The 26,079-nt window shown below is 46.3% G+C and overlaps 1 protein-coding gene across 1 annotated transcript; it reads left to right on the plus strand.

The window, feature by feature from the left end:
- Positions 1–8,033: 8,033 nt before the first annotated feature.
- SOD2 (superoxide dismutase 2) lies at positions 8,034–22,149 on the plus strand. The gene is made up of 5 exons (XM_004701926.2): positions 8,034–8,140; positions 8,634–8,836; positions 14,496–14,612; positions 16,710–16,889; positions 19,178–22,149. The coding sequence occupies exons 1-5, from the start codon at positions 8,118–8,120 to the stop codon at positions 19,321–19,323; spliced, it is 669 nt and encodes a 222-aa protein (XP_004701983.1). The 5' UTR covers positions 8,034–8,117; the 3' UTR covers positions 19,324–22,149.
- Positions 22,150–26,079: the final 3,930 nt, after the last annotated feature.

The following is a 26,079-nucleotide window of genomic DNA, read 5'->3' on the forward strand; positions in this document are numbered from 1 at the left end:
TGATCACACAGGCTGATATGTTCTTCCATGTGGGCTTTGTTGCTTCTGAGCTAGATGGCCACTTGTTTACCTTCAAGCTTTTAAGACCCCAGAGTGTTAACGAGCTAAGATGTCACACTGAGGACTTAGGGACACCTGACCCAAACATGATCTTTTCAGTGGCCTCAGACGCATGTGAAAGTTGGACAGAGAATAAGAAAGATCGCAGAAGAATTGGTGCATTTGAATTACGGTGTTAAAGAACATCAAAAGTCCCCCGGGTGCCCAAAAGAACAAAGAAATCTGTCTCAGAAGAAGTGCACCCCAATTGATGTGTGTATGGATTGGGATAACAGTTGTATGAGTCCCTAATAAAATGTTAAAAAAAAAGAAGTGCACCCAGCATGCTCATTAGAAGTAAAGATGGCGATACTTCAATCCCCACACTTGGGACATGTTAGTAGAAAACTTCCAATGAGATGGATTGACACAATGGCTGCAGCAATGGGCTCAAACCTAACCAAGAGTTGAGGCTGGCTCAGGACTGGGCAGTGCTCAGTGTTTCCTTCTGTTGTGTAGAGGGTTGCTATGAGCTAGAGATCATGGGAAGTCACCTAACAACAACACTACAACAACAAGAACAAGCTTCATTGATTTTGCTTCTCAAGAAAACCCAAGCTTGGTTTGACATTTTTGTAGTAGTGTGACATTATGACAGCGATTTTCAGCGAGTGCTGGTTTGGTCCCCCCGTGGACATTTGACAATGTCTGGAGATGCTTGTTTGTCTGAACAGGCTTCCTTTAACAGTTCCCAAATTGGCCCATGACAATGTTCCATTTTTCACATAGTGTCAGCATTCCCATTCGGACAACCATTCTGGTTTTCCCCCTTTCAGTACGCCGGTGTCCTCCCTGTTGCCTACTCCTCTTTGCTTGGACTCAGTGTTTACTCTTTGCACTCAGATGATGCTTTAGGACAGCAGCACCATGATGGGGAATGCCCTTGACTTTGTGTCACTCTGCTTCCTGTTTAATGTTAGACAGGGTTCTCTAGAGAAACACAACCAGGACACTAATAATTTTATATATATTTATATAGATCGATAGATAACATAACAAATAAACAATCTATAAACCAGTACAATGGCTCAGTGCAACTCACTCCTGTGAGACAGCTGTGAGACACTGGCAGTCCTTCAAGTCTTGAGGGCCACTGGGTAGTCCTCTGTAGAGCAATTCAGGCTATCCGGCCACAGGCAGCAAATAACAATGCAGGTCACCAACAGTCAGCCAGATGACAGGATCCGACAGTCCCCAGCTCAAGAGATGTAAATTCCAATAGTGTGGTGAAGCAGGTCTTGAAGGAACCTCAAATTACAGTGACACAGTCCACGGGTTACGTGTCCCCCGGGTAGTGTATCTTGCAAATGGAGGCACAGAACAAGCTAAGGCAGCCACACACTGGTCTAATCAAAGAGCAAGAGACAAGAGAGGCTCGGCTCGCTGAGCCATTTATCGCTCTGCCCTTCAATTAATCCCACATGTGTTCATTGGCCATGTTGGCACAATAAACCTTAACTATCTCAAAAGGTCATCTCAGCGGATAGTTTTGCTTCAAGATTTAAAGAGTGTCTTAGGGCAACAGTTTCAGAGAGACTGCTGGTCTCTGGTGGTCCAGCCAGTCGGGTCATGATTAGGAATTTGAATTTTGTTCTATATTTTTCTCTTTCTCTGACCAAGACCACTTCTGACCTGTGCCCCAATCAGATTGGTTCATAGCCGTAGCAGGGCTCCCTGTAGTTCTGGGCTCAGGGCAGTTGAGGTCTTTGGTCCTGCAGGCACCAGCCTTGTAGACTTACTTCTTCCCTGTGATTTTGCTCACCTGCATACTCTTTTGCAACTGACGAATAGATACACCAACAAGTGCATCTTAGATGGCTACTTGTGAACGTTTGTCGTTCTGATTTGGTTTCAGCTCACAATGACTCTGTGAGCAACAGAATAAAACACTGCCTGATCCTGTGCCACCTTCTCAATCGTTGCCATGTCTTGGGCCCATCATTGTAGCCTCTACCGATCCAGCTTGTTGACAGTGTTCTTCTTTTTTGATGACCCTTTATTTTGCCAAGCATGATGTCCTTCTCCAGGACATCCTAATAACATCACTAATAACATCTCCATCACTCCTAATAACATGTCCAAAGACCGTGAGGTAAGTCTTGCCATCCTTGCTTCCAAGGAGCATTCAGGCTGTACTTCTCCCAACACAGATTTTTCTTCTTCTGGCTGTCTGTGGTATGGTTAATATTCTTTGCTGACATGTCATTCAAAGGCATCACTTCTTCTCTGGTCTCCCTTAGTCTAGCTTTTCCATGCACATGAGGTGATTGAAAATACCAAGGCTTGACAAATGTGCTTGACACAATGGCGGGATGGATGGCTTGTGATGAGTTGTATGACCCCCAAAGGGTCAATTCCCAAACCAAAGGTATCTATTCTGTATGTGTTCCAGTTTCAAACAGGACACCGCAGTCGGTTTTACACTTCTGTAGTCTCCTCACTGGCTTGCTCTCTAAATAAAAATGTCTATCTCTCCGTTGGCCATAGAGTGAGTAAAACTGGCTGCACTGGATCACAGTAAAACACCTACATTTCACAGAATGCATCAAAAAGTGGATTGTTGCAGATAAAGTTAGGTTAAACTTTAGCACCTTATCATTTGATCTCCCTTATGATCCATTTACATTTGTTCTCTGTTTTTTTAAAAGGTGCATAGTATATTGTCAGATGTAAATTGAGGGGAACTGAATTCTAGGCAGTATCCTTGTGAAACAATACAAAACTTCTTGTTATCTTTCTGGAACGATAAGCAGTAGAATATATATATTTACCACTCTAAAGTATATACTGGGTTTCTTATTTTATTTTAATTAAATACTTTTTTAAGTCAAGTTGCTCCTAATTAAATACTTTTATTAGGGGCCCTTACATCACTTATCACATCAAGTACATGTGCACGTATGCTGCCATCATCATTTTCAAAGCATTTTCTTTCTACTTAGGCCCATGATATCAGCTCCTCATTTTCCCCTTCCCTCACGAACCCTTGATAAATTATAGATTATTATTTTCATATCTTACACCATCCTCTGTTGCCCTTCACCCACTTTTCTATTGTTGTTCCCCTGGAGGGGGTTGATCCTTGTGATTGATTCCCCCTTTCTCCCCCCCACCTTCTCCTCATCCTTCTGGTATCTCTATTCTCATTGTTGGCCCTGAGGGGTTTATCTCTCCTGGATTCCCTGTGTTGTGGCTCTTATCTGTAGCAGTGTGCATGCTCTGATCTAACCTGATTTGTAAGACAGAATTGAGGTCATGATAGTGGGGGGAAGGAAGCATTAAAGAACTAGAGGAAAGTTGTATGTTTCATTGGTGCTATACTGCACCATGACTGGCTCATCTCTTCCTTGTGACCCTTCTGTGAGAGGATGTCCAATTGTCTACAGATGGGCTTTGGGTCTCAACTGCACCTCCGCCCCCCATGTCCACCCCATTCACATTGGGTATGATTTTGTTCTGGGTCTTAGATGTCTGATACCTGATCCCTTTGACACCTCGTGATCACCCAGGCTGGTGTGCTTCTTCCATGTGGGCTTTGTTGCTTCTCAGCTAAATGGCCATTTGTTTTAGTTTTTAATATTTTCGGCTTTCTTTTTGACTGATGCTTTTCTGTTTTACTTTGTTATTTTATTTTTTAAAGTGTTTTCCTGTATATGAAAGTCAGGATCGGTAAATCTATAGAGACATGCATGGATGGTTCCTTGAGGGTATGGCAGGGGAGGTTGGGGGAATGGGGAGCTAACCACGATGAGTGAAAGAATGAAGAAAATGTTCTAAAATTGGTTGTGGTGATGGTTGTACAACTCTTCTTGGTATGATTTGTATGATATGTGGATTATGTGCCAATAAAACTGTTGAATAAAAACAAAACCAACAGCATTTCACTGACACACTAACACTGGCCCTTCCTACCTCAGGCTGGGTAGTACGTATAACAGCTTCCAGAGGAGCCAGCATTCATGGTGTCAACAACAGACTATCTGGCCAGGAAACTACTTTCAGTGCGCCTCCCCTTGCCCCAAATATCCTTAACCTCCTGTTACCAAGTGGCTCAAAGCCTTGCCTTGTCTGAGTTTTTCATTTTTAAAATTTGTGATTTGGATGAAGGTCCACAGAGCTTTGGTTCTCTGCTGGACAATTCGTCCACATTTGGTTTTGTGACATAGGCTGTAAGTCCCGCAATATAACCTAACCTCCCAGTGGCTAGTTTCCGTTACCTTTTTTCCTGTCCTGGTTGATTGGCCTAATGACTAAGCACCTTCCTGGTGTCACTGTGCACCATGTAGGTCTGATGAAAGCTGAACGCCAGGCTAAGGCCAGTGGCTGAACTGTATATACACATGAAGCGTACCCTAACTGACTCCTAACCTCGTTCCCACCGGAATGAGCGCCTTCTCCCATCACAGACAGGTAGTTACACTCTCCTGCCTGTAAACGGGCCACAGCCCTTCCTGCCCTGAAGCAAGGGTTCCTCTTCGCATTCTACGTTCTCAAAGCTGAGTCATCCTTGCTACGGTTCTTGAGGGGACGGGAGAGAGCAATGCAAACCTTGTTGGGTGCCTATGATATGCTTCCTTTTATATTACAATATGTAATGAAGGCCCAACTCACATCAAAAACCTTCCCAGCTTTCTGCGTCCTGGGAAGATTGACACAATTCCGGTCTTTGTGACTGCTGAGAAAGTATTTGACACCTGACGCTTGTTAGACTCGGACCCTGTCTCTAACTTTCTCCCCAGCAGTTGGCTCCGAGACTCAGATGAGCTCACTGTCATTGGGTCAATACCAACTCATAGTTGGCTCAATGATATCAAACAAACACACAAAACTTGATTGTTAAAGTTCAGTAGTCTAGAAAGTACGACCTTTGGATTCTAATTGTGACTGATAAGCAGCGTAACCAGGGCAAGTTGCCCCAGCTCAGTGAGGCGATTTCAGTAACCAGAGTTAATAAACCAACCCTCGGGATCAATGAAGGGGATGCCGGTACATCCTTCAGCACTGTTGCAGGCATGCTGTGGGCGTTCAACGGACACTACTAACCCAGAGGACCAAGCCCACTGCCATCAAGTTGATTGTGCCTCACACAATGAAAAAAAACAACCCTCCAAACTAAGAATTAAGAATCTAACGAACCAAACTCACTGCGACGGAGTTGCTGCTGTTTGATAGCGACCCAATAGGACAGGGTCAAATTGCCCTTGTGTTTCTTAGACTGTAACTCCTTGTGGGAGTAGAAAGCAAAGTCTTTCTCCTGTGGAGGGGCCTAGTGGTTAGGGTTAGGAGCTCATTGTGTAACCACTCCACCACCAGGGCTTACGACTTGGGAAAGACAATGACCTATGTTATAATAAGGGACCCCTGGTGGCGGAGTTATGTGTTGGGCTGCTAACTCCAAGGTCAGTAACTCCAAACCCCAAGGTGGTACCCTGTTTCCCAGAAAGTAAGACATCCCCCGAAAATAAGACCTACTTACAGTTTTTGCCTCTCGCTGAAATATAAGGCACCTCCCCAAAATAAGACCTCCCCGAAAATAAGGCCCTCCAAAGCTAGTGTTACTCTGGACTCTGGACCATAGCGGTGAGCGCTGCCACGCAGCTCACTGTTGGCTGCAGTGCAGCTGGAACAGACAGGAAGTGCAAGGTCTCTTTTAATAAAACAATACAACAATAAAGAATAAATGTGTACCGTATTCTTCTTCATGGAAAAATAAGACATCCCCTGAAAATAAGACCTAGCGCATCTTTGGGAGCAAAAATTAATATAAGACCTAATGTCGGGGGTTTAAATGGAGAGAAAATGTTTTGGGAAACGATGTACAAATGCGCTTTACACAATTGATGTGTGTATGGATTGGGATAACAGTTGTATGAGCCCCTAATAAAATGTTAAAAAAAAATTAATATAAGACACTGTCTTATTTTCGGGGAAGCAGGGTAGCAGCTTCACAGGAGAAATGTGGGATTCAGCCCTACAGTGGAACAGGTCCTTAGGAGCGGCTTGTGTGGGTAAGGAAAAATAAATAAGACGGAAAAGATAAGGTACAGGGGTTCATCATCCCAATGTTGGAATCAAGAGAGAGCTAGTAATTATTTATTAATTAGTAACTAGTAATTAGATTTCTCGAGTGGGAAATACCTCAATTCTTACTGTACCCCCACACGTGGTAGCCTGAGGCCAGGGAGATCACGGCACGCCCGTGCCGGGTACAGGACAGGAGTGGAAGGGCAAAGAAGGTGGGCCTAGTTCAGGCCGCCCAGGTGTACTGCCCACCTGGCTAGTGGGTGGAGTTGGGGCTGAATTTGGCGCATGCCCAGTAGTTTTTATGGCTGGCTAAGGCTCGCCTGGTTCTCCTCCAACTTCCTGTAGAAAGCCTTCAGGCATGGAGAGGGACAACCCCCATTCCTGTGTCTTGCTACCTAACATTTATAGTAAGGAGGCATGCAAACCTCCACCAGGCACATATACAATAGATTGGGCAAAGTGTGAATCTGAGATATCCTGATTTATCTGGGGAGAACATCTCAAAGGAAGTATCTGTCTTGTAAACAATAGTGCTTAATGGTGACAATCACTCTAAGAACTGCAAACAACAGCGATGCTTTTAGAGATATGCATCCTCTTAGTGTGTGTAAAAAGCCCAGGCCGTATGTAGGAGGTAGCTTATCTTATTATAGAGGGCATATCTGAAGAACCTGCTTCCTCTTAATTGGCAGGTAAAGGTTGAATACTGTAAATACCAGGCAACTAAGAGACAAAGGATAAGCTGACTCAAAAAGCCTGGTGTCTGCAAAAGGCAGCGGTACATGAGCATCTTAAAGGAGGGCAGTTGTAGAGAGAACTCTTTCTATCTGGAGAATGTATATTAGGTTTTATCTCTATCTTGGGACTGTGAAGGTCTTCTCTTACTGGAGCCGGTCTTCCAAGCCCTGTGGTTACAAGTGTAGAGAATAGGCCAGTAACACTTTCATCCGGGTTCTCAGTTTCCTACAGAGAAAGATAAGGCTTTCTGCTCCCATAAAGAGAGCCACAGGGGCAAATTCTACCCTGTCCCAGAGAGTGACCATGAATCAAAATTGGCTTGAAGGCAGTGAGCCTGGTGTAATAATAATCCCCACTGCCATCAAGTTGATTCCAACTCATATCCACCCTATATAGAATTTATGAGATTGCAAATCTTTTCCAGCACAGCCTCATTCTCATACCCTGGGGTGGCTGGTGGGTTTGAACCATTGACCTTGTAGTTAGACATCTAATGCTTATCCAACAGCAATTAGCCAGACGGTTAGTTACTGGAGATAAAGTTGGACTTGGCTGTTGAGTGGAGGAAGTCCCAAGGTCAGTAAGGTCAGTTACTTTGGCAAAGCAACGTCACTGGGGAGTGGTGTGGAAAAAGCCTGTAACTGGCTGAAGGGGAACTAGCGTTCACTAGTTTAGTTAGTATCCGGCAGCTAGGACGGATACTTCTTCTTCTTCTTCAGGGCCTGTCCTGTAGGACAGCTGGGAGGGGGTCCTTTCCTTTCTGAGAGGCTGCCCAAATACCACGGGGCGGGGCGAGAGGGGAACGGGATGTCTACAAATTCATGATTTAGGGTAGCAGAGGGTCAAGGTGAGCGGGCGCAGAGCTGCACCAATTTGCAAATATGACGGCGGGGGGCGGGGGGCTTCCTTTTGGAGATAGATACATTATCGAAGTGCAGCAAACACGCAGTTCCCAGCGGGCACTGGGACGTCACGAGCCCTCTCGTGTTGACAGGGCGGCTGCGGGAAGTCAGTGTCAGCAGTGCCTTCCGGAGAAGGGCACGTGGGGCGAGGGCCTTCAGGGAGGAGGGGCGGGGCTTTACAGAAGGGCGGGCTCTCCGGGAGAAGGGGCGGGACTTCCGGGAGAAGGGGCGCGACTGCCGGAAGGGGCGGTGGCGGTGCCCTTGCCCCGAGGCCGGGACGTAGCGTTGAGTCCTGACGCTTCACCGGGACGCCTACGCATCGTGAGGGCGCGCCCCGGGCGGCATCGCAGCACCATGTTGTGCCGGGTGGCGAGCGGGTGAGGCGGCGGGGTCGGTGCGGAGGGCCGCGGGGCTGCGGCGGGCACGCGGGTCGGGGCGCCAAGGGCACTAAGGGCAGGACGGCGAGCGGGGGGGAGGGGGGAACAGCGATGGCCCCGGAGCTGCGGGCCCGGCTGGCACCCCTCGTCCGCCCCCCCCCCCCCCTCCCACTGGACCTGCCAGGGTCCCCGCGTCCCCGCAGGCCGCCTGGGAGGGGCGAGCACCCGGCTTCACGGACGTTGGGGTCTGGGGAGGAGGGCCGCCCGCGGGGGGTGGGGGTGGGGGGAGGTGAAAGTGCACCTTCCAGCCGCTCGTCGCGGCTTGGCATGGGTATTAGCGCCCAGGGCCAGGCGGGTCACTCGGGCTCGGCCAGGACTGTTAGTTCATGGCACACAGGTGCATTGCTTCCCCAAACGTCGGGGCCGGGAGAGAAAGTGCCCGCGTCAAGGGCGCGCGGAGCGCGAGGTGCATCTGCGTTGTGTCTTCTTCCAGCTGGAGCTGGAGGCTGGCCCCAGCCGTGGGAGCGCTGGGCTCCCGGCAGAAGCACAGCCTGCCCGACCTGCCCTACGATTACGGCGCCCTGGAGCCCCACATTAACGCCCAGATCATGCAGCTGCACCACAGCAAACACCACGCCGCGTACGTGAACAACCTGAACGTCACCGAGGAGAAGTATAACGAGGCTCTGGCAAAGGGTAGGTGCGAGCCTTGCTCGCAGACGAAGGAACACGGGTTGGTTTAGGTGAAACTCTTAGGGACAAGGACGCCCGGGGGTCTGCCTGAACCTCATGGAAATGCGACCAGGACGGGTGTGCCCAGGTGCGTCCAGGCCACATGGTTACTGCTTTGGGCTTCACACAGGAACCGCTCTCCTTAAAAAAAGAAAGGAAAAAAGAACAATACAGGAGGCTTGGAAAACTAAGTGGAAAAGTTCTATTCTCTTTCATCCCATTTTTATCTGAGCTTTCCAAACTATTTCCTCCTTGAAAATAACTCATTACAGATGTAGTGTTTTGATGAGTTTGTAAGAACGTCTTGTATTGCCTCAGAAAACTCCCATGTGCATATTAAAGTTTATGAATTTTACTATTATTGTTACTCAAGGATGACCTTCAAAGACATGCATGGACGCAGTGGCTGGTTTGGTGGGCTCAAACCTAAGAACCATTGTGAGAGTGACACAGGCCCGGGCTTCCTTCTCTTGTGTACAGGGTCGCTGTCAGTTGGAACTGACTTGACGGGCAGCTCAATTAAGTTTAAAAGCCCTATTTTTGTTACACATGTGGTTTCCTTCAATAACCCACTACTGTCCAGTCGATTCCGACTCATAATGCCCCTAGAGGGCAGTGGTTCTCAACCTGTGGGTCGTGATCCCTTTGGGAGTGGAATGACGCGGGGTTGCCCGATTCATAACAGTAGCAAAATGACAGTGGTGAAGTAGCAGTGAAAATGATTTTATGGTTGGGGGGTCACCACAACGTGAGTAACTGTATGAAAGGGTCGCAGCATTAGAATGGTGGAGAACCACTGCTGTAGGGTTTCCAAGACTAAGTCTGTATGAGACTAGACCGTCTCCTCTTTCTCTGGGGGTGGGTTTGAACTGCAACCTGACAGTTAACAGCCCAATGCCTCAACCACAGTGCCACCAGCCTAGCATGGGTGACTTCAGAGCTTTAAAGAAAACTTAATATGGAGCTCCATTTTCCCTTTTTAAAAAACTGGATTGCAGTACATAGATTGTTGACTTGTACTGATATTCACACAAACAATGGGGGTTGATGACAGGGCAAAAACGTTCAGTGATACATATGCACAATGGCAGAGCCACACCTACAAGATTAATGCTTGTCCTCATGAGGGGGGCGGGCGGGCATTACAAGAGTGTAGTGACGGGCCACCATTCATGGGCACCCTCGAAGCAAGAGATTGAAACCAAGGTCCAGTGTTGGCCAGTTCTATGCCCTTGGGATAGCAGCTCTCTGGGACTCCTTTCTGCGTCTTGTCTGCGTGTGTAGTGGTTTGTGCTTGATGACTAGCCTACGTGGGCTGGCTGTTTGAGCCCCTCAGCAGCACCACAAAGGAAAGGCCTGGGGATCTGTCTCTCAAGATTACAGGCAAGAACCACTGGGAGTGGAATCACTCTATAGTAGGGGGCTGTGCATTTGCATGCTTGCAGGTTAGCAATTACAGCCTGCCCATGTGATGTAGTGTGCTTCTGGGAAATGTCTGGTCGCTGGGGTTTCCATTGTCCTTTCCACTTGTGGCCCAGATACAGGATAGGGCTGGGGTGGCGGGAGGGTGGGACGGAGAGTGCCCTTGGGTGTCAGCCTAACACTCCTGGCCTCTCAAGTCCAGTTCCTTGAGTCCATCTGCTGGAAATGGGAATGGGACTGCTGTGTGAATGCAGTTCATCTTCCCAAACCACATTGCCTGGACACTGGCTGGGGGGACCTTGGCAACAGGGCTGTCTCTATGGAGAGCTGACAGCATTGACCACCTGCCTGCCGTGTGAGAGGAGCTGTAATCACTGGTTCTCCTTTTGGGGACTGAGGGGTGGGGATCTGGCTTGGGATTTGGAGGGTCCAGAGCCCAAGCACAGGCGCTCCAAGGAGCCTGTGCTGCCCCATCCTGTGGAACTCCGGGGAGCCTTGCCTGCCTTCTGTGGGAGAGGACAAGGCCGGAGTGTGCTTGATGATGCTCACCACCAGTGAGCTGCTGGCTAGCTGTGAGACTTGATGCTCCGCTGGGAATTGCCCCCAGGAGTCACTGTTCCCAAGAAAAATGCCCTCTGTGGGGTGTCTGTTCATTAATATATGCAGTCCAATTAGAATAGAGTATGGAGTTGTTACTATTGTTTACAGTGCTCAATTGATGAAGCCAGTAATGTGCGGATGTTTTAGAGATTGTGCAGTTGGTGGTGTGTATGGAAATACTATGTTTGAATATAAAACCATTCTTCACTGATTTTCAGTGGCTTACACAAGGAAATAATGATCACAGCCTTGTTTCCAAAGCGTGTGTCTGCCTTATTAAGATACACAGTTAAGTAATCTTCCAAAAGGTTTTTATTGAACTCTAGGCTTATGAAATTGAGTGGTTTTTAGACAGTGTCATCTGAGTAGTGTCACCTAGTGGGAAAATGTAGTATTTCAACCTGTAGAGGAAGTTACCACATTTTGGGAGATTTTCTTGAGACAATCGGGAACCTTGAGTACGGGAAAAGTTCTCTGATTTCCAAAATCGCAGACGCAGAAAGGAAGTGGTCATGGTGGGGGTGGGGATGAGCTGGGGGAGTATCCCAGTTGTGTAAGTATTTCCTGGATGGCAACATAGGCCAGGAGCCTCTTGTTTTCAAAACATGATTTTGCTTTGAGATCAAAGCTTTTCTTGTTTAGTGAAAGCTGCTGCAGGCAGGCTTCGCTATTACTGAATTATCTGGCCTGTAAGTTAGTAAGTAGCTACAGGGTTTTCTTTAAAAGTATACTGAAAATGACTGTGAAATAAAATTTTTAGATTTGGCCATTAGAGAAAAAAGTAATCTTAATTCTAAATAAGACCTTGGAATTTCTACTAAAACTTTTAAGTGATTTTGTAAACTTTTCATTTAAGATGTAGCAGTTACTCAATTGTCAGTAAGCATATTTCTTTCCTAGTAGGAACATTTTGTGACTACCAGTATTATTAAAATTGCGAAAATCTACATTTACTTTAAGGATGCCTCTCCTAGAAAAATGAATGGGGAAACTCTGAGTTGAGCCAATGAGTTTGTGAACAAAGCGGGGCAGGAAAAGAAAGTTGGTATCTGTAGAAAACCAAACCAAATCAGATCAAAACAAGAAACTCCTAAGAGATTGTTTTATTATTACATCTTGTTCTCTTCCTTACTGAACTGCTGGACAGCACTTTTCTGTCTGTTTTAAGTGCGCCGTGGGGATGCCTTCTCCAGCCACTGCGTGACCGCCATGTGGTGTCTTTCTTGAGGCCATGGTTCCCGTGGCCTGCACATCGTCTGTCTGTTCAGACCACTAGAAGTCTCTTTGGTTTTCATTTCGTTTTCCCAGCATGTGGGGGGTTTTTGTCGGGGGGAGGGGAGAAGGCTGAAAAAGTCCATGGAGGGGGCTGGCCCCAATCCCAACTACTACATGGACACCTGCCCCTCACCCCCAGAAGAATTTATTTCAAAGGACGGCATTGAATCAGCAGCTCCAGGAGAGCTCTGATGGGAGCTCTGATCGGAGCACATGGGTACAGATGAAGGGGGAGGAGGAGAGAGTGGAGCACAACCTGGCCCACCAGGCTGTGAGGACGATGTTCCCAATTAGAGCAGCCAGTCCATAGAGAGGACCACATAGCCAGCCCCACTATGAGACATGATGCCCCTCACTGACCCATAGCCCTACAGGGGACAACACCAGAGACACAGTGTGGGAATTGCGCTCGATCTGATCCCTCCACACGGAGGAAAAACATGGGGTGCAACAGAACAGCAAGGGAATGGAGCGGCGAGGTCCCCAGGTGGACTTTGGGGCCAGGGCATGGTGCCCCAACAGACTGGACTGGAAAACACTCCTAAAGGCCAACAAACCTTGAACTAACTACAAGCTTTTCTTTCTTGTGTTTTGTTTTGTCATTGGTTTGTTGTTGTTGGTGTGTTGTATATTGTTGCTTGCTTTTGCCCTGTCTTGTTTTTTGTGCATGTTATTATCTCCGCAGGTCTCTCTAAATAAGATAGGCTAAATGAACAATCTGGAGGAGAAAACAACGGGACCGACAGTTCCTGGAGGACATGAGAGAGGGGGAGGTGGGGGGAAAGGAAGTGGTGTTAACAAACCCAGGGACAAGGGAACAACTGATCCAAATTGGTGGTGAGGAGGGTGTGGGAGGCTTGGTAGGGCATCATCAAGGGTAGTGTAACCAAGAGGGATTGCTGAAACCCAGGTGGGGACTGAGCATGATGGTGGGACACAGGACGAAAGTCAAGGGAAATAGAGGTGTGTACACATGCAAATATATTTATATATGAGGATGGGGAAATAGATCTATGTGCATATATTTGTAGGTTTAGTGTTAAGGTAGCAGAAGGACATTGGGCTTCCACTCAAGTACTCCCTCAATGCAAGAATACTTTCTTCTATTAAATTGGCATTCCATGATGCTCCCCTTCCTGACACAACCGCTGAAGACAAAGCGGGTGAATAAGCAAATGTGGCGAAGAAAGCTTATGGTGCCTGGCTATCAAAAGATATAGCATCTGGGGTCTTAAAGGCTTGAAGGTAATCAAGCGGCCATCTAGCACAGAAGCAACAAAGCCCACATGGAAGAAGCACACCAGCCTGTGGGATCATGAGGTGTCGAAGGGATCCGCTATAAGGCATCAGAACAAAAACTCTTATAGTGAATGAGGGGGGAGTGCGGAGTAGAGACCCAAAGCCCATTAGTAGGCCACTGGACATCTTTCAGAAGGGTCTCGGGGAGGAGACGAGCCAGTCAGAGTGCGATGTAGGAATGATGAAACATACAACTTTCTCTAGTTCCTAAATGCCTCCGCCCCGCTCCACTGAGTAGGTGAGATGCTGAAGGATTCAGGTTGAGGAGCGCCATGACTGGTCTGGTGTCTCAGGTTCCTTCTGGCTGTTGGACTGAGAAGAACTGTGGGGGCACACTGGGGAGCAGAAGACCGCACTAATGCAGGTGCTGGTCTGGACCAGGGGGGTGGCAGCTCAGGCAGGCAGGTGTGATTGGATCCTGGACATATTTTTAAAAGTAGAGCTGGTGTTACTGATGGGGAGTGAGAGGAAAGGGGTGGCATTTACAGGGAGTGGGCAAGGCTGCCTGAGGAGGAGGAGAGAAGTTCAATTTTGAGTTTGAATATGTTGAGTGTCTTGTTAATGTAACAGGATATTTCTCAGTGAAGGACTCTTGAAAGAGAGTTCAGGAAATTCTGTAGCATCTTCTATTGAACTGGACATTGAATATTCCATTATGTTATCTCTTTATCCTCTTAATTACTCCATGTTCTGAAACATCTGTCTGAGAAAAGCCTGCGCTCCTTGGGGTCCAGGGTGAGTTTTCTCCCACCTTTACACGGGCCTCTCATTGCCTGGTCAGCGTTGTCACCATTGAACCAGAAACCTCCTGGGACAAATACTTGTAGGAGGGCTTTTTTTTTTTTTTTTTTTTTTAAATAGAGTCCTAAAATTGTGTTATTTCCAGGATCAAGTTACCTGACATTTTTTTTTTACCTGACATTTTACAAAGAAAAACAAACAAACAAACAACCCCCCCCCCCAAATGACTGTGTGAAATGGTTTTAAAGTAAAAATTTAAAAATGTGCTTGCATTTGAACATTTCAGGTGATGTTACAACTCAGGTAGCTCTCCAGCCTGCACTGAAGTTCAATGGTGGAGGTCATATCAACCATACCATTTTCTGGACCAACCTGATCCCCAACGGTGGTGGAGAACCCAAAGGTTGGTGTATTTGGTGCACTCTTACCTGCACTTTGTGCACATTAGGAACGACTTAGTTTTTCTTGTTAGCTTACTTCTCTCTGCTGTATTACTAATAGTCATTTTTCATCATGAGGAGCATAATAAAGTTGTAACTTTGGAAGGGGCAGAAGTAGAAATTGGTAAAGTATCCAAGTAGCTATATCACCAGATTTTAAACACTTATGCACACACATATATGGTGTCAAATACAGTATTTGAATATGGTTTAGATGTATCTCATTTATAGTGGGAAAGACCAATACTGAAAAAAAAAAGTATATATATATATATATATTTTAACCAAGATGTACGTTAAAAACCAGGACCTGGAATAAGATACTTAACCATTTTATACTTTAATGTTCTTCATCTTTACGATACAGAACTGTTTTGAGAATTATACAAAGTTCTGAAGATAGCTCCTCTTGCTAATTTTTACTGTTTGTTAGGATTATAAAGTCAGTTGTCTTAGGAAATCGGGTTTTCTAGGTGTGCTTTTAAAAGAACAGCAGGTGAGTAGTGACTGGGGACTTACAAGGTCGTGAGCAGTCGTCTCTGCCTCTCCTGAGGAAACGAGTGGAGAAGATCAAAGATGCTTGGACTGATGGACCTTGTGAATGGTGTTCTCCAGCCCGAGACCCGAGGAGCTAGAACCATCCTAGCTCTTGGCTACCACTACCAACTGCTCTGAAAAGGATCCTGTTAGAACAGGCCTGGGGATGACCCACTGGTTCCCCCCCCCCCAAACACAAATTATCAGCTAGATAAATAGGCCAGCGGTTCTCAACCTGTGGGTCTCAACCCCTTTGGAGGTCGAACGACTTTTGCACAGGGGTCACCTAATACTTCCTGCATATCAGATATTTACATTACGATTCACGACAGTAGCAAAATTACAGTTATGAAGTAGCAATATAAATAATTTTACAGTTGGGGTTCATCGCAAGATGAGGAACTGTATTAACTGTATTATCGGCATTAGGAAGGTTGAGAACCACCGTAATAGTCTGTAAGGAGAACGCTTACAGTAGGGCAGGATGCCTGCCTTGGAATCATGAACTTGAGATCAGGAGGGCCGCGTGAATCAAGGACATCGCTCAGAAGGGTGACACTGGGATAAGTGATGCTGTACGGTGGGGTCACAAACAGCGAGTGTTCATTGTTGATTGGAAAACTGATCTGCTCCAGAAACCTTCACCCAGTTCACAGTGAAAAGTTAACACAAAAACAAAACTGCAGGTAGGAGGAGCCCAGAGGGGGTTGGACTTGTTTCCTACCATGCCAGCTTTCCCCACAGTATGTGCAGGTCCAGCTCAGTGAGCACTCCCCCGCCCCTGGGAAAGCACACACCTGGCCCCCCTCCCTGTTGCTTTTAAGTACTCTTGGTTTCTGTGTTTTCCTTTTAACCAGTGCTGCAGAGCCAGTCTGCTGGAGGCATCTGAAATAGGCATTTCAGACCGAGGTCTTGGTGAACCAATCGCGCAGGGAGGGAGTATGCGAACAGTCTGGGGGAAGAAGTAGACGCACCACGCTCCTTAGAAGTGAGCAGTGACCGTCTCAACCCCCAGGGGCAGTTCCACCCTGCCCTACAGGATCGCTATGAGTTGGAATTGACTTGATGGCAGTGAATATATTTCTTGAGATCTACCTCTGGTTCCGTAATAGTTACTTTTTCTAAAACAGTATCGTCCCTAAGATAGAAAGATATAGGCTACTTTGGAGAAAAATCACACGGAATCTATAAGTTTACTTCCAAAGTGGCAGCAGATCCGGCAGAAGTCAAAGTACAGTTTTCTGTTGGCAGGGGAGAGTCAACTGGAAATGATTGTTGCTTTCCTGAAGAATGGCGTAGTGATGCAGAAGTCCCTGCCACGCTTCAGCACAAAGCGTATTAGTAAGCGCTGTGAAACCTTAGGGTACTGATGTGGGGAGAGTCAAACACTGGTTGGCTCACTGGGTGAGGTGATGTCCTCTATATTACGCTTACTTGCAATACTTCAATATGTATTACAGTGCTTTCTTACAACGCACAGTCTGTTCACAGAGGGTTTTTGGATCTTGTTTTTTCTTGAACAGGGCAGTTGCTGGAGGCTATCAAGCGTGACTTCGGTTCCTTCGACAAGTTTAAGGAGAAGCTGACAGCCGTATCTGTTGGTGTTCAGGGTTCCGGCTGGGGTTGGCTTGGTTTCAACAAGGAGCGGGGACACTTACAAATTGCTGCTTGTGCTAACCAGGACCCCCTGCAAGGAACAACAGGTGAGAGATGGGAATTGTTAGACATCTTTAGGGGAGAGAGCATTTCCAACAAAGAGTTTTACTAGAAACAAGGAAAATGAGCAGTGTTGAGACCCAGCCTCAGTCGTGTCATAGTTTGAGCAAGTCTTCACAGATGACAGTCTGGTGTTTTATAAACGAGGCGTGTGTAATTAAAAAAAAAATCATTTTGTTGGGGGCTTATACAACTCTTACCACGCTCCATACGTACATCAATTGTGTAAAGCACATTTGTACATATGTTGCCCTCATCTTTCTCAAAAGGCGTGTGTAATTTTATACACACTTTAACACGTGTTTTACATACAAACCCTGCTTCATCCTCCCAAGGATTGGTGTCAGCTAACCAGATTAAGTACATGGAAATCAAAACAGCTTAGGTAAATGGCAAGAGCCAGGAGCAGAAATCTAATACATTGAGGCCCCAGAGCTTGTGCTTCCATCCCCTAGGCTGACACTGCCTGCCAGACTCGGTTCTGTAGTAACACAGGGGCCAGAAACCTGGGAAATGCGGAGTTCCCAGATTCCTGCCCCGTGAGGGGTCTCTGGTATACTCAAATAGTTTTCTCAGGAGCTCCTGGCTGGACTCACCAAATCCTTTTTTTTAAAATGTTGAGCCAAATGGAATTAGCCCTTTTAAAAGGTCACTGAAGAGCTTGGGAAAGAGAATCATAAGCCAACTAGCAAAGAGCTGGAACTTGATCCTTGGTGTGAAGACTCTACAGTGACCCCTCACCCGTGAGAGCACCCATGTCCGCAAGGAGACTTGCTCGCCTGCCTTCCTGCCCTGAGTGTGCTCAGATTTTGCCAGAATCTGAACAGCTCCTTTGGGAAAACGAACTGCCCTCAAAGTACAAGACTGCTATTGAGTCAGTTCTCACTCCTGAGACCCCGTGGACAGAGTGGAATCGACCCTGTGGGTTTCCGAGGCTATAGATTTGTACCAGAGCACAAAGCCTCCTCTCCCACAGAGTTGCTGCTGACATGCTACGCATTCAGGGATCGATCCACCACAAGCATTTATAAAAGCTGCCAGAATTTGTGAGCCCTTGTTGCTGTAAAGCAGGGTTGGGGAACCTCTTATACCGAGGGCCATTTGGAGAGAGAGAGAGATAACATCCCTGTTGGGCCATACAGAATTATCAACTTCAAAAATGAGCCTGCGAGCGTTGGTCACATAGTTAATAAGCTCACCCCTCGTGTTAGCTGTAATGGCTTCTCTTTGGTGAGGTGACGTTAGCCTGTGTGGATGATTTGGTGGGCCTTGTATAGCCTGTGGGCCTGACATCCCCAACTCTGGTATAAAGCGTAGACCTGGCTGGGGAGGCTGTGATGTAAGGGTAAACTTCAACTACACCCCTACTGCTCCCCGTAAGAAAGCCCACTAGAATAAAAATGACCGTGATGGCACTTTATTTCTGGGAAGAAGAATGCTATCAGTCTGCCACTTTAAGCAGCGCTGTGCCCGCAGCTGGTCCGACACAGGCTGAGCGTTGTTTTCCTAGCGGACAGCAATCATGGCCTCAAAGAGTTTGTTTAAGGAGAGTGTTGTATCCACAGACCTAAGTTCTTCATGTGGAGTATGTAAGTTCAGGGTAGAGTTTATCTTTTTTCTTTGTATTCCTGAGTTTTAAATGAGTCAAAGGGATATCAAATGATAAGATACTACCTTTTAACCTAACTGTGTCTGCCATAATCGACTTTGCAGCAAGGCTATTCACATCCCTTGATTATGGCTAGAGTGGATTCACCTGAGACTTAATCCATGTGTAGACACTGCAAGTGAATTTTGGGCTCTCACTGTCACTCGTAACCTTTGCAAACTAGGTGTTCACAATTTAAACTCGTACCACTTCCTCCTCCAGATTGGATTTTGTTATTTACGATCCTTGGATCACACAGGCTGGTGTGCTTCTTCCATGTGGACTTAATGGATTCCTTGCAGAGTAGAGTTGTCAATAGGAACATTCCTAGTATATAAGAAACTGAAATGAATGGGAATGTTGTAACAGCTCATTTTGTGTGCTCAGAATTAAAAAGCCTCAAACTCAATGCCCTTGAGTAGCTCTTGACTCAAAGCGACCCAATAGGACAGAGTGGAACTGCTTCTGTGGGTTTCCAAGGCTGTAAATCTTACTTCTGCAGAGCACCTGGTGCTTTTAAACTGCTGACACTGCATTTAGGAGTCTAGGACAAGTCGAGTTTAAATCAAGAAGATGTAGCCTTTAGGTTGAAATTCACTGTTTGCTTTTCCCCCTTCTTTCCCGTAGGTCTTATTCCACTGCTGGGAATTGATGTGTGGGAGCATGCGTACTATCTGCAGTATAAAAACGTCAGACCTGATTATCTAAAAGCAATTTGGAATGTAATCAACTGGGAGAATGTAACTGAAAGATACATGGCTTGCAAAAAATAAGACCTCTCTATGATACTGAGCCGATTAAGCTCTATGTGACAATTTTGTAGTAGTATAGAGAACGGCACTATGTCAAAGCTGCTTTATTGTAGCATTTCGTAAATGATGCATATTCAAGTATTTGATAAGTAGAATTTAATGCTATGAACATTTTATTTTTTTGGAATTTTGTTATGGGCAACTGAAACTATGGGATGCTTTGTATGATGTCATCTTGCGATTGCACGCTCTCTTCGGAGAGCTACGGTGGCCTGGGCAGTGACAATTGTCAGCATGAAAGGCATCCCTGGATGGAGTGGGCCAGGGGGGACGTCCTTCTGGTCCTGTTCTGCTGAAGCTACACCCTAGCAGTCAGGCCCACCCGAGGGGAATGACTCCGTTTTCTGTGAAAAGTTGCCTTTTCTGTCAGCAGTCCTCTGTCTGCTGTAACTTCGGTGGCTCTCACCTGTGGTCTTTCTGATCGATGGCCACGTGCTTTCACTTGAAGAAGAAATTTTTAAAAGATAGCTTGATGGCAAATTGAGAACTGCCGTAGTCTAGGAAAGTGGTTGTGCTTTTGAGTTTTTCAAATATGAGAACTTTGTCCTCAACGTAGACATATTGTATAAAAGTGCTCAAAGTGGAGAAATTCAGGCCTTGTTGATTAAAATCTGTGAGTGGTTGTGAGCAGGGATGTTTCTGGCCTGGCACTCGCCCCCTCTTCTCCCCTCCCTCCCTCCCTCCCTCCCCAAGGCCACATCAGTGCCCCTCATTTCTAGCACAGCCCTCCATGGAGAGGCTAGACAGACCTCAGGAGGAGGCCCCTGCGCGCTTCCCTTGGGAAGGATTCTTTTCGAAGACTTGATGTGGTGTTTCTGTTCCTTGTGGTTGCTTTTCTGAGTATTTTTAAAACCATATGATCACGACAGGAACTTGATGTCGCGCTCTTTTTCTAGGAAAGGAGAAATGTAGCCATCAGTCAGTGGCGCGGCTTTCCCACTGTGCGCTGTCTGGTCTTTGCAGACGGAGCTGCAGCCTGCTCTGTGGGCATGCAGTAAGGATTCCTTTTGGGTCTGGTTCCCGTCTTGCATTCCTCCATGCTGTCCACCGGCGTCCAAGTGATTATGACTTCTGTATGAAGTTAGCCTGTTTTTCACCTCTCCTTTAGAACCGCTCAGGCCAGTGTGCAGGTGTGTTGGGCAAACAATTTGGAGGTGTTTTAAGGCCGTGACCCTTCCTCCTCTTTTACAGGAAAACCCCTATTGTAATTCAACACATGTAGAGAAACATCCTGCATATAGTTGCATGTCCCATCGCATCAAAACAGTGATGATCCCAGTTTTAAAACCCTTGTGTTTGTGGTTCTTTTATTATAAATTGTTTTCATTGATGTCTAACTCCCCCCCCCATTGGACCTGCATTTATTTTCCTGAGTCCCGTTCCTGGCTGTGTCATTTGTTCCCAGTGGCTACAGAGAGTGCTATTAGGGGTGTTCTTCAAACTGTGTAATGACGGGATGTCTTCTCAGTTTCATATTTCTGTTTTCAGTCCCCCTTGCCCCAAAGTAATTTTGCTATTTCTTCCTCCCATGGAAAAATGGAGCAACATGGAAGTTTCAATATTGAAGTTTAAAATATATATTTTAAATTTAAGGTAGTTTTTAATTAGAATTCAGTTAGAAAAGTATTTAGGTGTTCAGCATTGTCAGCAGTGCTGAGTGTGTGTGTGTGTGTGTGTGTGTGTGTGTGTGTGTGTGTTTTGAACAAATGGGAGGCTATGATTGCCATCCTCGATATACCACAGCTACATGACTTTCATGGAGCTTGAATGAGAGTCATGAGATTACTGCTTGTCTGTATTAAATAGACCATCTAGACAACTCAGGCCCTTTTGAAAGTGGGCCTTTGAATACAAGTAGTAATCTGCTAGACTGTGGCTTGCATGGAACTAACTAATATGCTGAGTTTTCTGAGTTCCATAAAGCTCTCTGGGTCCGACTAAGCTTAAGCTTACAATAATATTCAATATTGAAATTTCTCAAGTGCACTCTATTTCTGCTTTGACATGATGGTGAGAACAGTGGAAAGAAAGGGAAGGGGTGTGGCTTCAGCAGGGCATTGTCCCTCCTCACCAATCATACCCTGACGATCCCAACAAGCTATGATCACTTGCTAATTGTCCAGTGGAAAAATGAGATTTGAAATTTTCTGTCTAGCCCTGGTATTCATAAAAGAAAAGAGAAGAAAGTATGAAATGGTAATTTCTTCCAGAAGAACAAAGAATGCTGCCGGGGGAGTTTTTTTGCCCAGCGCAGCACACCCACGTCCTACGTACGTGCCAGAGAGCCTTACTGTGAGGCGTGCTGGAAGGAAGCGAGGGCACCCTGCACATCCTCCTGTGAGAGCTGTGTGGCTTGAACTGTGTAGTCATCATACACTCTCGGTGAAAAAGTACCAACGTCATTGCACACTCACGATCTTAGGATAAGGTTTGGATTTCTATTGAGCACCTTTTAAAAACAAAGGAGCCATAAAATGTAGATAGAGGTATATTGTGAGTCATCAGAAACTACATAAATAGAAGCTTTATTTTGTTTTAATTTCAGGGAACTTGGTGAGTATGAGGAATTAATGAATATTGATAGATAACTTTTTCCCATTGTACCTTAACGATCTCAGCAAACTAATGTTCTGGCTTCTAAGGTGTGCTTCACACCAAGGGCAGCCCCCCCCCCCCAAAACTAAGGTTCTGAGTCATTTCCAGTTACTTGTTCAGGAAGGAACATTTATTTTCCTACCGGTGTGAAGTGTTTTGACTGCTAATAAAAGAATCTATCAGTCCTCAAAAGTGGTCTGTTATTTATGTGTGTGTATATTCGATCATAATCTTGTAATGATCATTTTAACGCTTGTCTGGGGGAAAGGAATAATAGTGATGTGATTGGGAGTTGAAATGTTGCTTCTAAAGTTCAGAAGGAATAGGAACTCTACTTCCAAGCATGTTTGTGATAAACATCTAAACTACAAAAGTGTGGCATTTGATAGACTTAAGTTGAAACTGGGGAAGAATACTGAATATACTAGAGACTGCTGGAAGAATGAATGGTGGAAGAAGTAGAAACCCCAGTGCTCCTTAGAAATGAGGATGGCGAGACTCACCTGTGGCCACCTTAGCAGTAGGGACTAGTCCTGGAGAATGACGTCCTGCTTGGTAAAGTAGCTGGTCAGCCCCAGCAAGAAAGACACAGATAGGGATGGACACATTGGCTGCCACGGTGAGTTCAAACGGGATGTAGTGAGGATGGTGCAGGACTGGGCGGGCTTTTGCTCTGTTGTACTTAAGGTTGATGCCCAACAGCAAATTACCGTCAGTATTAGAACATCAGCCACACTTAAAACACTGGTTTTTATAAATGAGTTCTGGGCTGCTGGTGTTTTGTTCACACAGAACCAAAGTAAGCTTAATTAAATGCGCGCTCCTTGAATTACTGAGGTTGGCATGACCTGTGCTGGGTAAAGTCATGCCTCTCCTACTAATTCCATGAGTACATGGAGAGTGGGCCTGCCCTGAGAAGTCTTCTAGAACATGCATAAAAGAACTGCATCTTGTACAAAGGGGAAGAATGAGAAGCTATTGAGCTCCTGCTGCAGACTAGCTAGCCACGTGCTGTCGGCACCCACGAAACTTCCGGAAGGGCTAGGTCACGCTCTTACGCTTCTAAGTGTCTTGATACCTTATAATTCTGGGCCATCTTCATACGTTTGAAGATGCCATTGGATGTGTTCGTTCTCACGCTGAGAAGGGAATGCTGTAGAAGTTTTCCTGGTTCCATCAAAAAGTAGCCGAGGCTCTGAAGGAGATGGAAGAGTCCCCAATAGAAGTATTTAATAAAACATATATAAATTATAGAATTAACAATTTAGACTAATTCTACATGTAAAGTCTATATGTAAAACTATGATCAGCTCTATGAACATTTACCTAAATCACAATAAAGCCTTTCAATCAAACATGATGGATGAGTTTGAACCTTGATCCTTTAGTCCCTGTGTACCCACGGTGCTGCCAGAGCTCTTGCTGTTGTGACTGTGAAGGTGCCATGTTTGGTTCCCCGACCTGCTGCTTTCCTCTGTGTAGACCAGTGGTTCTCAACCTGTGGGTCGTGACCCTTTTGGGGGTCAAACGATCCTGTCACAGAGGTCACCCGATTCCTAACAGTAGCAAAATTACAGTTAGGAAGTAGCGATGAAAATAATTTTATGGTTTGGGGGGCTCACCACAACATGAGGAACTGTATTAAGGGGTCGCAGCATTAGGAAGGTTGAGAGCCACAGGGGTAGACTGTACACTGTAGAGCAATGAGGCCAGTAGTGGGTGGCCTGGGTCTGTGTTAACACTGGCTAAAGTCTGTTTTGAGCCCTGCTTTCTGTGTAAACAGGATTTGGCTGAGAGGCTTGAGGTGCCAGCTCTGTGCTATGGATTTATCTGAGTATTGACTAAGATCATAGTGGATAAAAACCCAAACAAAACTGCCATCGAGTTGATGCCGACTCAGCAACCCCATAGGGCAGGGTAGAACTGCCCCTGTGAGTTTCTGAGACCAAGTTATGGGAGTAGAAAGCCAGGTCTTTCTCCTGTGGAGCAGCCAGTGGTTTTGAACTACTGAACTTGTGGATTGCCTTCCAACTTGCAACCACTACACCACCCGTGCTCCTTTAGTCGCTAAATGGACACTGACACTATTAAATGAATATGTCATTTACAAAAGGCATGTTGTTAGTGCCATCGAGTCAATTCTGAGGCATAGTGACCCTATGCACACCTGTCCCATCCTGGGCCATCCTCCCAATTGTATTTGAGTCCATTGTTGCATCCACCGTGCCAATCTCTCTTGTCGAGAGACTTCTATTAGATTTCTCAGGGGCCAATCTCTCTTGTCAAGGGACTTCTGTTAGAATTCTCGGGTGGGAAATACCTCGATTGTTGGCTTAGCACGAGAAAGTATTCACATGTAAGCCTGGTTTGTGATCCAAGTGCGTTTTATAAAGGACAGAAGAAGTTTCAGGTGGTACAGTAAACTGAACACAGGCACCCTCAGGGGGAGAGAGAGAGAGAGAAGAGAGAGAGCCTTCCATTGGGAGGCATGGCCCATGGTACTGCTTGACCCGATTGGCTGAATTAATTAGGCCCACCTGGCCTAGTTTGGGGCTGGCTCAGGGGCCTGAATTGATGCATGCCCTTTAGCCTGCATTGACTTCCAACCCCCTGTAGGGGACCCCTCAGCGTGGAGAGGAACAGCCCCCTCCCTATCTGGCTACGGAACACTTCCTGTTTTGGGGCTCCTCCTCTTTACCAAGCGTGATGTCCCTTCTCCAGGGACGGTTCTCTCCCGTGAACAAGTCCACAGGGCGTGAAACGAAGTCTTGCGTCCTTGCTTCTAAGCATTCTGGCTGTACTTCTTTCCAGCCAGATGTGCCTGTTCTTTCTGCCGTCCGTGGTACTTTCAGTATTCTTTGCCGGCACCATAATTCAGGTGCATCCTTGCTCTTCCACATTCCAATTTACACATGCATAGGATGCCATGGAACAATTTCGGGGCTTGGAGCAGGCGCACCTGAGCGCAGATTGCTTGCTCATGTCCTCAGCACCCTGGTACAAAATAGGTGAAACCAATCATTCAATTTTATTCTAATTGCAGAATTTTCTTTTAACACTTGAGGTGCTGGAAAGAGGTGGGTGATTCTCAGCTCCCCAATCTAATCCCTGGCTTGCCTCAGCACCTCAGCTTCGCTTTCTCTGGGATCTGCTTCTAGTCTAGGCCAATCTCCACCAAAGCCCTTTTTTCTCCATGCACTGAACGAACCTCAGGACTGTTTGATTTCCCCCCACTATTTGAAGATGTTAGCTCCACGACCAGCAGGGGGCAGTATTACCACGCTTTCCTTTCCATGCTGGAAACAGGATGCAAGTGAAAAGAAAAGAGTTGGCTGAGGTCCTGGGAGAGACTTAAAGAGGAATCGCACAAGATGCACCTTCCCTCAACCTTTTAAAGCTATTTTTGGAGGATAGATCATCTTTTACTCCCCTCGCTTCAGGTTGAATTCTCTTTTTCAAGTTTACACAAACAAAGCCAGTACAGTGCAAGAATTTAATGTTTTCCCGAATCACTTGAGAGAACGTGATCAGTGCTGTCCCCATCCCCAGTGAGTGCTTAATACTTTAATATGTATTCTCGACACACCAGGCTATGGCCCCCACAGCCACGATGCCATCATCAAAACCAGGAAGTTGACATTTTATTTTTTAAAAATTTTATTTTTAGGAAGTTGGCATTGACCCTTGACTAGCCTGTGTTCCTCAGAACTGCCCCCTGCCCCCCACATGCGTCCTGTACAGCAGAGCAGCCCAGCTCTGTTAGCGTGTCTTCTTAGTCCCCACTGGAAACCTACCCAGTTGTTCCTTCACTTTTATGACCTTCACGTTTTTGAGACTAAAGGCCAGTGTTTTTTTGTTTTTCAAGATTCCATAATTTTATTTTCTAGGCTTACATCTAATGTCAGCCACTGAACAATTACCACAGGACATTGTCTGACTTGATTGGTTTGGACAGGCCACCAGGAGGGAGCAGTCACCGGAGGGATAGGGAAGGAGAGGCCCAGGGGCTGTGAGGAAGAGCTGCTGCAGGGAGATGCCCTGGCCCAGAGCCAGAACGATGGATGGACCACTGCCGGGGTCATGACGATGACCTCGGACTGGACCCGGTTTCTGTCTCTTGTC

This window comes from Echinops telfairi, unplaced genomic scaffold, assembly GCF_000313985.2.
Source record: "Echinops telfairi isolate 266 unplaced genomic scaffold, ASM31398v2 ScPeMD7_3533;HRSCAF=4204_0, whole genome shotgun sequence".
NCBI lineage: Eukaryota > Metazoa > Chordata > Mammalia > Afrosoricida > Tenrecidae > Echinops > Echinops telfairi.